Raw genomic sequence first — 14,854 nt, 5'->3', positions numbered from 1 at the left:
GCTGGAGCTTGCATGGGAAATACAACTGTGAGGCGCGAAAATAGGCCCCGCAAATCTTGCTCAATGTCTCACAGCCTTGCAAAAGAACCGCTACCAAGCGGTCTAAAAACCTAGCCATGTGGGTTCATATACCCAAGTCTAACAGAAGCCATGTGCACCCTCCATTGCCATTATAAATGAAAACGTTTGTCACAAAAAACGTTAATTTACCCACAAACATTATGTTATCAGTGTCAACCATTTTTTACAGCCCAACATACAGGTCCAGTAATACCCTTCTCTTTCACATTAGGATTACTGCTTACCCCTTCCCTCATGGGGATACTGTCAGCCAATTCTGAAATAACACAGTCTCTCCAGAAAACAATTACTTAACATACCTCAATGCTTGTAGCATGAAAAACGTTCCTCACACTGAAGTTTCTTAAGTACTCCTCAGCCATTCTGTGGGAACTACTCTGGATCTTCGTAACAACTGCTAAGATCATCAGTCTCCAGGCAGAAATCTTCATCCATCTGCTGCCTGGGAAAAATAGCACTCACCGGTACCATTTAAAATAAAAAAGTCTTGCTTGAAGAAAATAAAAACTAACATTTTATCACCTCTTTCACTTTACCCTTCCTATTACTTAGTATAGGCAAAGAGAATGACTGGGGTGTGGAGTCAAGGGAGGAGCTATATAGACAGCTCTGCTGTGGTGCTCTTTGCCACTTCCTGTTAGCAGGAGGATAATATCCCACAAGTAAAGGATGAATCCGTGGACTCGTCGTATCTTGTAGAAGAAAACTCCCTTCCCCCCAGTAACAGTTGAAATTATTGAATCCAACTGAGAACCAAATAATTTATTACCTTGGAAAGAAAGAGATAGCAATCTGGACTTAGAAGTCATATCAGCATTCCAAGATTTGAGCCACAAGGCTCTTCTACCTAAAATAGCTAAAGACAGATTTAACATCAATTTTGATAATATCAAAAATGGCATCACAAATGAAATTATTAGCATGTTGAATCAACTTAACAATGCTAGACAAATCATGATCCAATACTTGTTGCGCTAAAGTATCCAACCAAAAAGTTGAAGCAGCCGCAACATCAGCCAAAGAAATTGTAGGCCTAAGAAGATGACCTGAATATAAATAAGCTTTCCTTAGATAAGATTCAAGTTTCCTAACTAAAGGATCTTTAAAAGGAGTACTATCTTCCGTAGGAATAGTAGTATGTTTAGCAAGAGTAGAGATAGCCCCATCAACTTTGGGGATCTTTTCCCAAAACTCCAATCTAACTTCTGGCAAAGGATACAATTTTTTAAACCTTGAAGAAGGAATAAAAGAAGTACCAGGCTTATTCCATTCCTTTGAAGTCATATCAGAAATAGCATCAGGAACTGGAAAAACCTCTGGAATAACTACAGGAGGTTTATAAACAGAATTTAAACATTTACTAGTTTTAATATCAAGAGGACTAGCTTCCTCCATATCCAATGTAAACAACACTTCTTTTAACAAAGAACGAATATACTCCAATTTAAATAAATAAGAGGATTTATCAGTGTCAATATCTGAGCCAGGATCTTCTGAATCAGATAGATCCTCCTCAAAGAAGGATAATTCAGTATGTTGCTGGTCATTTGAAATTTCATCAAACTTAGAAGTTTTAAAAGACCTTTTAAGTTTATTAGAAGGCGGAATGGCAGACAAAGCCTTCTGAATAGAATCAGAAATAAATTATTTTAGATTTACAGGTATATCTTGTGCATTAGATGTTGAAGGAAAAGCAACAGTTAATGAACTACTACTGATGGATACATTTTCTGCATGTAAAAGTTTATCATGACATCTATTACAAACCACAGCTGGAGGTATAATCTCCACAAGTTTACAACAAATGCACTTAGCTTTGGTAGAACTGTTATCAGGCAGCAGGGATCCAACAGTGAATTCTGAGATATGCAAATGTAAGAGAAAACAACAACATATAAAGCAAAATTAACAATTTCCTTATATGGCTGGGAAAAAATGCAAACAGAATAGCCCTCTGACATAGAAAAAGGCAAGAGGCAAATAGGAATAGGGTCTAAAATAATGAAAATATTTGGCGCCAAGTATGATGCACAACAAACAGAAAAATATTTTTTGGCGCCAAAAACGTCCGGAAACGACAGATGACGCAACCTTGTGAAAGGACCCGACGTCAACTATAACGCCAGAAATTACTAATTTGCGTCAACGAACGTAACTTCGCGCTAAAAAAATCTTGCACAAAGAATGACGCAATAAACTTTAGCATTTTGCGCCCTCGCGAGCCTAATTCTGCCCGCGAATTTGAAAAATGACAGTCAATTGAAAAAAGACTACACCCCAGGTAAGAAATACATTTCTAAAAAATGCATTTCCCAGATATGAAACTGACAGTCTGCAAAAGGAAATATACTGAAACCTAAATCATGGCAAATATAAGTACAAAACATATATTTAAAACTTTATATAAATACATAAATTGCCAAACCATAGCTGAGAGTGTCTTAAGTAATGAAAACATACTTAACTGAAGACATCCATCCACATATAGCAGAAAGTTAAACCAGTACTGAAACAGTTATCAGTAGAGGTAATGGAATGTGAGAGTATATCGTCAATCTGAAAAGGGAGGTAGGAGATTAATCTCTACGAACGATAACAGAGAACCTATGAAATAGATCCCCGTGAGGAAAACCATTGCATTCAATAGGTGATACTCCCTTCACATCCCTCTGATATTCACTGTACTCAGAGGAAACGGGCTTCAAAAAAGCAGAGAAGCGCATATCAACGTAGAAATCTTAGCACAAACTTACTTCACCACCTCCACAGGATGCAAAGTTTGTAAAACTGAATTGTGGGTGTGGTGAGGGGTGTATTTATAGGCATTTTGAGGTTTGGGAAACGTTGCCCCTCCTGGTAGGATTGTATATCCCATACGTCACTAGCTCATGGACTCTTGCCAATTACATGAAAGAAAACAGAATTTATGCTTACCTGATAAATTACTTTCTCTTGCGGTGTATCCAGTCCACGGATTCATCCTTACTTGTGGGATATTCTCATTCCCTACAGGAAGTGGCAAAGAGCTGAGCAGAGCTGTCCATATAGCTCCCCCCTAGCCCCACCCCCCAGTCATTCGACCGAAGGCTAGGAGAAAAGGAGAAACCATAGGGTGCAGTGGTGACTGTAGTTTAAACAAAAAATGTTTAACCTGACTTAATTGCCAGGGCGGGCCGTGGACTGGATACACTGCAAGAGAAAGTAATTTATCAGGTAAGCATAAATTCTGTTTTCTCTTGCAAGGTGTATCCAGTCCACCGATTCATCCTTACTTGTGGGATACCAATACCAAAGCTTTAGGACACGGATGAAGGGAGGGAACAAGACAGGTAACCTAAATGGAAGGCACCACTGCTTGCAAAACCTTTCTCCCAAAAATAGCCTCCGAAGAAGCAAAAGTATCGAATTTGTAAAATTTGGCAAAAGTATGCAATGAAGACCAAGTCGCTGCCTTACAAATCTGTTCAACAGAAGCCTCATTCTTGAAAGCCCATGTGGAAGCCACAGCTTTGGTGGAATGAGCTGTAATTCGTTCAGGAGGCTGCTGCCCAGCAGTCTCATAAGCCAATCGGATGATGCTTTTCAGCCAGAAGGAAAGAGAGGTAGCAGTCGCTTTCTGACCTCTCCTCTTACAAGAATAAACGACAAACAAAGATGATGTTTGTCTGAAATCTTTAGTTGCTTGTAAATAGAATTTCAAAGCACGAACCACATCAAGATTGTGTAATAGCCGTTCTTCTTAGAAGCTAGATTAGGACACAGGGAAGGAACAATGATTTCCTGGTTAATATTCTTATTAGAAACAACCTTAGGAAGAAAACCAGGTTTGGTACGTAAAACTACCTTATCTGCATGGAACACCAGATAGGGTGAATTACACTGCAAAGCAGACAATTCAGAAACTCTTCGAGCAGAAGATATAGCTACCAAAAACAAAACTTTCCAAGATAATAACTTAATATCTATGGAATATAAAGGTTCAAACGGAACCCCTTGAAGAACTTAAAGAACTAAATTTAGACGCCATGGCGGAGCAACTGGTTTATAGACAGGCTTGATTCTGACTAAAGCCTGAGCAAACACTTGAACGTCTGGTTCCTCCACCAGACGCTTGTGTAAAAGAATAGACAGAGCAGATATCTGTCCCTTTAAGGAACTAGCTGACAAACCTTTCTCCAATCCTTCTTGGAGAAAAGACGATATCCTTGGAATCCTAATCTTACTCCACGAGTAACCCTTGGATTCACACCAACAAAGATATTTCCGCCATATCTTATGGTAAATTTTCCTGGTGACAGGCTTTCTAGCCTGAATCAGAGTATCTATAACTGATTCAGAGAAACCACGCTTAGATAGAATTAAGCGTTCAATCTCCAAGCAGTCAGCCGCAAAGAAACTAGATTTGGATGATTGAATGGACCCTGTATTAGAAGATCCTGCCTCATTGGCAGTGTCCATGGTGGGACAGATGACATGTCCACTAGGTCTGCATACCAAGTCCTGCGTGGCCACGCAGGCACTATCCGAATTACCGAAGCCTTCTCCTGCTTGATTCTGGCTACCAGACGAGGGAGAAGGGGAAACGGTGGAAAGACATAAGCCAGATTGAAGGACCAAGGCGCTACTAGAGCATCTATCAATGCTGCCTTGGGGTCCCTGGACCTGGATCCGTAGAGAGGAAGTTTGGAGTTCTGACAGGACGCCATCAGATCCAATTCTGGAATGCCCCATAGCTGGGTCAGCTGAGCAAAAACCTCCGGGTGGAGTTCCCACTCCCCCGGGTGAAAAGTCTGACGACTTAGAAAATCCGCCTCCCAGTTGTCTACTCCTGGGATGTGAATTGCAGATAGATGGCAGGAGTGATCCTCCGCCCACCTGATTATTTTGGTGACTTCCTTCATCGCTAGGGAACTCTTTGTTCCCTCCTGATGATTGATATACGCCACAGTCGTGATGTTGTCCGACTGAAATCTGATGAATTTGGCCGCCGCTAGTTGAGGCCATGCCTGAAGCAAGTTGAATATCGCTCTCAGTTCCAAAATGTTTATCGGGAGAAGAGACTCTTCCCGAGACCATAAGCCCTGAGCTTTCAGGGAGTCCCAGACCGCTCCCCAGCCTAACAGACTGGCATCGGTCGTTACAATGATCCACTCCGGTCTGCGGAAGCATATTCCCTGAGACAGGTGATCCTGAGACAACCACCAGAGAAGAGAGTCTCTGGTTTTCTGGTCCAGTTGTATTTGAGGAGACAAATCTGCATAATCTCCATTCCACTGTTTGAGCATGCACAGTTGCAGTGGTCTTAGATGTATGTATTCAAGCAAAAGGGACTACGTCCATTGCCGCTACCATTAATCCGATTACCTCCATGCACTGAGCTACAGATGGCCTTGGAATCCTAATCTTACTCCACGAGTAACCCTTGGATTCACACCAACAAAGATATTTCTGCCATATCTTATGGTAAATTTTCCTGGTGACAGGCTTTCTAGCCTGAATCAGAGTATCTATAACTGATTCAGAGAAACCACGCTTAGATAGAATTAAGCGTTCAATCTCCAAGCAGTCAGCCGCAAAGAAACTAGATTTGGATGATTGAATGGACCCTGTATTAGAAGATCCTGCCTCATTGGCAGTGTCCATGGTGGGACAGATGACATGTCCACTAGGTCTGCATACCAAGTCCTGCGTGGCCACGCAGGCACTATCCGAATTACCGAAGCCTTCTCCTGCTTGATTCTGGCTACCAGACGAGGGAGAAGGGGAAACGGTGGAAAGACATAAGCCAGATTGAAGGACCAAGGCGCTACTAGAGCATCTATCAATGCTGCCTTGGGGTCCCTGGACCTGGATCCGTAGAGAGGAAATTTGGAGTTCTGACAGGACGCCATCAGATCCAATTCTGGAATGCCCCATAGCTGGGTCAGCTGAGCAAAAACCTCCGGGTGGAGTTCCCACTCCCCCGGGTGAAAAGTCTGACGACTTAGAAAATCCGCCTCCCAGTTGTCTACTCCTGGGATGTGAATTGCAGATAGATGGCAGGAGTGATCCTCCACCCACCTGATTATTTTGGTGACTTCCTTCATCGCTAGGGAACTCTTTGTTCCCCCTGATGATTGATATACGCCACAGTCGTGATGTTGTCCGACTGAAATCTGATGAATTTGGCCGCCGCTAGTTGAGGCCATGCCTGAAGCAAGTTGAATATCGCTCTCAGTTCCAAAATGTTTATCGGGAGAAGAGACTCTTCCCGAGACCATAAGCCCTGAGCTTTCAGGGAGTCCCAGACCGCTCCCCAGCCTAACAGACTGGCATCGGTCGTTACAATGATCCACTCCGGTCTGCGGAAGCATATTCCCTGAGACAGGTGATCCTAAGACAACCACCAGAGAAGAGAGTCTCTGGTTTTCTGGTCCAGTTGTATTTGAGGAGACAAATCTGCATAATCTCCATTCCACTGTTTGAGCATGCACAGTTGCAGTGGTCTTAGATGTATGTATTCAAGCAAAAGGGACTATGTCCATTGCCGCTACCATTAATCCGATTACCTCCATGCACTGATCTACAGATGGCCGAGGAATGGAATGAAGAACTCGGCAAGTAGTTAAAAGCTTTAATTTTCTGACCTCCGTCAGAAATATTTTCATTTCTACTGAGTCTATTAATGTTCCCAGGAAGGGAACCCTTGTGAGCGGGGACAGAGAACTTTTTTCGGTGTTCACCTCCCACCCGTGAGACATTAGAAAGGCCAGAACAATCTCCGTATGAGCCTTGGCTCTGGGAAATGACGACGCCTGTATTAAGATGTCGTCCAAATAAGGTGCTACTGCAATGCCCCGCGGTCTTAGTACCGCCAGAAGGGACCCTAGCACTTTTGTGAAAATTCTGGGAGCGGTGGCCAACCCGAAGGGAAGGGCCACAAACTGGTAATGCTTGTCCTGAAAGGCGAACCTTAGGAACTGATGATGATTTTTGTGGATAGGAATATGTAGGTACGCATCCTTTAGATCCACGGTAGTCATATATTGACCTTCCTGGATCATAGGTAAGATTGTCCGAATGGTCTCCATCTTGAATGATGGAACTCTGAGGAATTTGTTTAGAATTTTTAGATCCAAGATTGGCCTGAAAGTTCCTTCCTTTTTGGGAACCACAAACAGGTGTGAGTAAAAACCCAGTCCTTGTTCTGTAATTGGAACTGGACATCTCACTCCCATCTTGAGTAGATCTTCTACACAGCATAAGAACGCCTCTTTCTTTGTCTGGTCTGTAGAAATGTGGAACCTTCCCCTTGGAGGGGAGTCCTTGAATTTTAGAAGATATCCCTGAGTAACGATCTCTAATGCCCAGGGATCGTGAACATCCCTTGCCCAAGCCTGAGCGAAGAGAGAGAGTCTGCCCCCTACCAGATCCGGTCTCGGATCGGGGGCTACCCCTTCATGCTGTCTTAGTAGCAGGTGCAGGCTTCTTGGCCTGTTTACCCTTGTTCCAGCCCTGCAAAGGCTTCCAGGTTGCCTTGGGCTGTGAAGCATTACCCTCTTGCTTTGCGGTTGCAGAGGTTGAAGCAGGACCGCTCCTGAAGTTGCAAAAGGAACGAAAATTAGCCTTATTTTTAGCCTTGAAAGGCCTATCTTGTGAGAGAGCATGGCCCTTTCCCCCGGTGATATCCGAAATAATCTCTTTCAACTCGGGCCCGAAAAGGGTCTTTCCCTTGAAAGGGATATTTAGTCATTTTGATTTTGACGACACATCGGCCGACCATGACTTGAGCCAAAGCGCTCTGCGCGCCATAATGGCAAAACCTGAATTTTTTGCCGCTAACTTAGCTAATTGCAAAGCGGCATCTGTGATAAAAGAATTAGCCAGTTTTAAAGCTTTAAATCTATCCATAATTTCGTCATATGAGGTCTCCCTCTGGAGCGACTCCTCCAGCGCCTCAAACCAGAAAGCCGCTGCAGTAGTTACAGGAATAATGCAGGCGATCGGTTGTAGAAGGAACCCTTGTTGAACAAAAATTTTCTTTAGTAAACCTTATAATTTTTTATCCATAGGATCTTTAAAAGCACAACTGTCTTCAATTGGAATGGTTGTGCGTTTAGCCAGCATAGAAATTGCTCCCTCTACCTTAGGGACCGTCTGCCACGAGTCCCGCCTGGGGTCAGTAATGGGGAACATTTTCTTAAAAATAGGAGGGGGAACAAAAGGGACACCTGGTCTTTCCCACTCCCTGGTAACAATATCCGCAACCCTTTTAGGGATCGGAAACGCATCAGTGTATACAGGGACCTCTAGGTATTTGTCCATTTTACACAATTTCTCTGGAACCACCATAGGGTCACAATCATCCAGAGTGGATAGAACCTCCCTAAGCAATACGCGGAAGTGTTCCAACTTAAATTTAAAAGCTAATGAATCTGAATCTGCCCGTTGAGAAACCTTTCCTGAGTCAGAAATTTCTCCCTCAGACATCACATCCCTCGCCCCTACATCAGAGTGTTGTGAGGGTACGTCAGATAAACCTCCCAAAGCTTCCGACTGCTCATAATCTGTTCTTAAAACAGAGCTATCTCGCTTTGTAGGAAAAACTGGCAGTTTGGATAGAAAGGCCGCAAGGGAATTATCCATAACTGTCACTAGTTGTTGCAATGTAATAGGTGCCAATGCACTAGAGGTACTAGGTATTGCTTGCGCGGGCGTAACTGGTGGTGACACTTGGGGAGAGGAAGGTGGACTATCTTCATTACCTTCCGTCATAGAATCATCTTGGGCTACATTTTTAAGTGACACAATATGATCTTTAAATTGTATAGACACATTAGTGCACTTGGGACACATGTGCCTAATGCTTCGATATGATTGCGAACCAAGTTTCAGCATGATTAACCCCTTAATGCCCAAACCGGAGCAGTCTAAAGCCCACAACCACAGCACCTTGCCAAAGCAGTCTGCTGTGGCCCTACCTTCCCTTATGGATTAGTTTAGGGGAAAAACAGCTTCTGTGAGTCCCTCAAGCAGTCTCTGGACCCTCCACGTGAAGCAGCATGAACTGTCTGGAGAAATGAACTGCGCAACAGAGGCGCGAAATTAGGGCCCCTCCCACTCCACTACGGAGTTGTGAGGCCCTCAAAGTCAAACTTAGGTGACTAAATTTATGCCATGTGGATAAAAAAAAACCTTAACAAACACACCAAAGGTGTTTAAAAGTGTCTACCAATGAGTATTTGCTGAATAAAATAATCGATTGCCCTTTCACAGTGTCCACCAGCCTATTGAGCCCTGTTAAATAAGCCCTTATTCTATACTAAGTCTCAGAATATGGCTTACCCTTCCCTCATGGGGATTCCTGTCAGTCTTCTAGCATTATCGTGTCTTGACTAGAAAAAAGATGACTGAAACATACCTTAATGCAGTTAAGCCTGCAAACTGTTCCCCCCAACTGAAATTTTCTGGTACTCATCAGTCCTGTGTGGGAACAGCAGTGGATTTAGTTACAACATGCTAAAATCGTTTTCCTCTCAGCAGAAATCTTCATCACTTTTCTGCCAGAGATTAAATAGTACAAACCGGTACCATTTAAAAATAAACTTTTGATTGAAGATATAAAACTACAAATCTAACACCACATTCACTTTACCCTCCCGTGGAGATGCCCTACTGCTAGAGCGGCAAAGAGAATGACTGGGGGGTGGGGCTAGGGGGGAGCTATATGGACAGCTCTGCTGTGTGCTCTCTTTGCCACTTCCTGTAGGGAATGAGAATATCCCACAAGTAAGGATGAATCCGTGGACTGGATACACCTTGCAAGAGAAATATATATTTATGTGTTAATATGAGTTTATACACATTAAACACATAAATATTGATGTATATATATATATATATATATATTTACAATATGTGGCCATCGCTGCACGACTTAACCCCTAGTTCTCATGCTGTGGAGCCTATGGAAGGACGCTCTTGTGAGCACATTGCTACCCAGGAACAATTGCGATCAACCTGTAATACCAGCGCACATTAGCGTGCGCTGATATTACTCAGTGGACTGCAAATATCGCTTTCTTAAAAAATTATATTTAGCGCTCCACTTGTAATGTGGCCGAAAATGTATACCCAGATATACACACTGTGAAGGGCACTTACCACATACCATGCATTACACATTCAGACACACACCATAAATAAAAAGACACACACAGATACCATACAGCACATACAGACATGCATACAAACTCTCACTCAAAACAGCTACATGCTCACACCCAGTCTGCAGGTAGCAGCACAAACACAGCAGACATTAAAATTAGTTCACAAGCAGAAAACACATTAATTTAGGCAAACAAGTACTCATTTATAAACCTATAAAAAAAAACAATCAAATAACCAGTATATGCATTTATTCAAGGCTAATATGCAGTACCATTTGTAAAAGTATACAGCAATTTAGGACACAAAATCAAGCTTCATGCAGTACTTAAATCCACTTGCACACATGCAATACAAAGACCCACACCTTCTTACCTTTCTGGAATATCTTCACTTTTGCCAGAAAAAAAAGAGGTAACATCCTTCCAGCTTTTGCTGCTTGCCCCCTGCACCTGTGGTTACCAAATAAGGCAGAGGGTAAACTTGTCATGGATACATGTATACATAACAACTTAAAATATTTTGAAATAAATGCAAAATAAGGAACAATAGGTCTGGTTTTAGAGGAGTTGGCAGGTGGTACTTTTCTAGGAAGGAAAATATGGGACTGATGTGGGCGGGTGGTGGTTAAACAGTAATTTAATTTGCAGAGATTAAGGTATTTGGTCTCATTTTTGGGTATTACAATTGATCACAGTCATTGTAAAAGTAAAGAATAAGTCTCTGTCAGTATTTGTTAGCTATGAAGAGGTCAGAGGGCTAATAATTCTGGGGTGGTGGAAAGCACTCACCACAACATCCATAGAGAGCAGCATGTGGACAAAAACAATAATTATTAGAGACTGTTTTAGTGAGTTCAACATGGCACAGCAGTTGTCTTCATACGCACATACAAACCAGGTCAACACAGAGTTAATGCAGTACTCAGACCAGTTTAATGAACAAATGTTAACCCAAATGAGTTCCAGAAACACGAGCACTGCATTACTCTGAACCACTAAGTTAAGCTAATGTTGCAGAAAGTCATCTAAATTACTGAGTGGGGTAAATTACCACAGAAAACTGGTTAATGTATGCCTGGGTATGAAGACTAACTGTACTGTGCCAATAAACGCTCCCTACCTTAGATGCCAGGTGGGACACACTGCTGCTAACATCTTCAAGAATCCGCCCCTCTTTAACCTGAAGGATGGGGCAAAGGAGAGGGATGAGGAACAAGAGATTGCAGAAGTGGATCTAGGTTGAGAAGCAGCCATACACCAATCATAACATGCAGGAAACGGGGAGAGCAGGGCAATGTGCAACAGCCGCAGAGCAGGGTACATGCATATTGTGACAATAAGCCACAGTATCACCGTGATCAAGTATACCGATCATAACACTTAAAAAGCGCTCCTAAGTATAACACCAAAAAAACCTTTAATTCACCAACCAGTATAATGTGCTGTTTGATTTAAAAGTAAATAGGGAAATAATAATGAACAATGTATGAAGACTCAAAATGAGTAAAATGCCAAATATTGTGCGTTTCTTAACATATTAGCCATGTCTTCACATTTTAAAACAAATTAACATCCTTATTTTTGCAATTGTTTTTCAACAGTCAAACTCCACCAACCATTTGCCTTATTTGGAAAAGCCAATCAAGACATGAGACTACAGTTATCAGTTAAAGCCAACTAGGGAAAATATGTAGCCTTGAGAAGTCAGCAGGTTGTATTTCAAGTTCTATAGCAAAGTTGTTTCATTAGAAATAACTAAATATTTCATATGGAAATTTCAGTATATATACTGTCCCTTTAAGACAGCGTGTATTATTTTTCTCTTCTGTTTCATTTGGAGAGATTCCAGTAAGGATCAGCAAGGAAAGTAAGAGATACTGGCTATACAGAATGTGACTGTTTTCTTATGAGCTAAAGTTTACAGCTGTCACTATTAGCGTAAATCCATAACTATTACTTTACCGATTACATTTTTGCCATTTTACACATTGAGTGAGAGAACAATGTTTATTATTATTTTTGCACATTCTTTTTAAACAAAGAAAATTGTGTGTACAGTTAAGTATTATGCATATGATGGTTTTGCAAAAATAGATTAGCAATGCTTGTTAGCTACATGCAGAAACATTCACAGATAAGGAAAATAGACATCAAAAAGCTTCAGGAAAAAAATATTGCATATGGACTTCTGTAACCTTTTTCGGCCAAATGAACAGTATCTTTTCAAGATGTACTCTCATAGTAACCGGGTAATTATTTTGAGTATTGTAAAGCAGTTGCAAACTAGCCCATAATTGTTAATATACAAAAGCATGTGTTAAGATTTGTAAAAGTCAAATAGATGGCTAGCTGTGCAGGAATTAACGTGATGCTGTGCCAAGAAGGTTAAAAAAAAAGTGTACAGGAGACAGGTAAACCCCAGAGAGTCATTGAAATTACCTTCTCCTGGGCCGGTTTGACAACAGTCTCATTAATGGTCTGGCCTAGCTCAGAGGCCTATCCAGGAAAGAAAGAACAGCAATCAGGAGAACAGAAAGGTTTTGACAGGTTGAAGGGGGTACAGGGATCATGCACTAACCATGTACTTAAAATACACTTCAGGCAAACACGAGCATAGGAGACAGCACAGAGGAAAATAAAAGGACAGGGAAACGAACCAAGCTAAAGGGAAAGGCAGGGGATACAGCCACAGGGAAATAAAGTATTAGAGAGAGAGGAAAACATTTGTTACAGACAATGAATATAGGGTATGAATATGATAGGTAAAAGATCAACATAACTGTTTGATTAAAAAAAAAAAAAAATGAAGGAAATGGTAGCAGAGATTTCTAAAGTAGAAAAGGTTGTCAGATAAGACAACATGGAATAAATCAGTGAAGATGAGAACATAAAATGCTGAGATGGGGAGCATGTAAAACATAAAAAACAAAAAAAACTAGATACAAAGAGGGGTGAATACAAGTGATTCAAATACATCTGCAGCGATTCTGGACCTCACAAAATGACGTATTACCCGTTGCACAGCACATAGTACAAGACCACAAGAGGGAAATAGACCAGGACTGGGACACTGGGTTGTTTTGAAGGTACTGGACAGTGACATTCAGTTCCAAGTTTCAGATACACAAAGAAAGACTGCAACAAGCAGTACAATACAGCCATAAAGAGGAAGAAACATCAAAACACCACCATAGAGCTACTCATGGACCATGCATACATAGATCTTAGAGGCATTACCGAGTCCGGAGGCTGCTTGCTCCCTCCCAAAAACTGCATGTATGCAGCAATGGAGAGGGTAGGGAGAAGAAGTTGCCTTTAGTATAGGGGCACAACTTTTGGGGGTGTAAAACCATACATACCTGCATTACAAATTAGCAAAATACTTAGGGACATAATACTCATATGCTAAATCACTTGAAACTGATGCAGTATAACTGGAAAAAGCTGACAGGAAAATATCACCTGAGCATCTCTATGTAAAAAATAAAGATATTTTACCTCACAATCTCCTCAGCTCAGCAGAGTAAGTTCTGTGTAAAAAGTTATAATCAGCTGCTCCCAGCTGCAGGTAAAAAAAAAATAAAAAAATGAAGAAATGACCAGCAGCCAATCAGCATCAGCAGTGCTGAGGTCATGAACTCTTTTACTGTGATCTCATGAGATTTCATTTAAAATTCCTTACACTGAATAAGGAAATAACATGAGTGTGCATGAGGTTCATCCCTTTCGGCTGTCCCGGGACAGACATACTAATATACTGCTTAGAAATCCTTTACAATGGGATGTGGCTACTGAGGAACTTTTGAGGTAAAATAACTTTCTTTTTTACATATGTTCAGGTGATATTTTCTAGTCAGATTTTTACAGCTATACTGCATCACTTTCAAGTGTTTAAACATTTGGGTATTATGGCCCTTTAAGGGACATTACCATCAAAAATGGTAGAACTCTTTAAATAGAAATTAGCAGGGAAAGCAAGTTCACACACAACTGGTACTGAAAAAGTTAAACATAGGACGGATTCATTTTTTAGAAGAAGAAGAAAAAAAAAAAAAAGAACACATTTTTAATAATCTTTTTAAGATGGGACAAAAAAAAACAACAAATCCTTACAATGTCCTTTTAAGAATCTACTGCAGAGGGTAGGATCTTTGCTGTTAACAGTGTCATTTTCCTGCTATTTGATCACACCTAAGCTACTACTTCAAAAGCAACAGTGGTTTGATATTCATTTAACAAAATGAGAAACTAAGCAGTATAAAGGACTGTAGGTTTAAAAGGGAATACATCTCCACTGCGTTACAAAACAGTCTTGATAACATCATGGCTAAAACATACACCAGGCAGTGTAACTTAGCATTTCCAAAAGAGCACAGTTTTAAATATGACCTTAAAAGTGCTTTTGTAGTAGGCTTATGCTAATAAAGAAATTCGTTAGAGGATGGGCAATTTTATTCTATAACCTATTAAATCAAGCAATGATTTACCACATTCCCTTAAAATTTTGTGGTAAAGTGATACATCTTCAATGATTTAAACATATTTTGTCCTTTAGCGTGGTACTTTTCTGATTGACATGTCATCTCTTCTCCCCTATTGAAATGCACACTAATTTGTAAAAAAAA

At 41.1% G+C, this 14,854-nt stretch overlaps 1 protein-coding gene across 2 annotated transcripts in view; it reads right to left on the bottom strand.

The window, feature by feature from the left end:
- The window catches only part of ARFGAP1 (ADP ribosylation factor GTPase activating protein 1), a 173,424-nt gene that overhangs the window by 30,075 nt on the left and 128,495 nt on the right, over window positions 1–14,854 (bottom strand). For both annotated transcript variants that reach the window (XM_053708883.1, XM_053708893.1), the window contains exons 10-12: window positions 12,669–12,725; window positions 11,350–11,409; window positions 10,603–10,679 (exon numbers count right to left, since the gene is read on the bottom strand). In XM_053708883.1, coding sequence (XP_053564858.1) covers window positions 10,603–10,679; window positions 11,350–11,409; window positions 12,669–12,725 — 194 coding nt within the window. The remainder of the gene's footprint in view (window positions 1–10,602; window positions 10,680–11,349; window positions 11,410–12,668; window positions 12,726–14,854) is intronic.

Source organism: Bombina bombina, chromosome 1, assembly GCF_027579735.1.
Source record: "Bombina bombina isolate aBomBom1 chromosome 1, aBomBom1.pri, whole genome shotgun sequence".
Taxonomy (NCBI): domain Eukaryota; kingdom Metazoa; phylum Chordata; class Amphibia; order Anura; family Bombinatoridae; genus Bombina; species Bombina bombina.
This window is presented reverse-complemented; position numbering and strand designations above follow the sequence as displayed.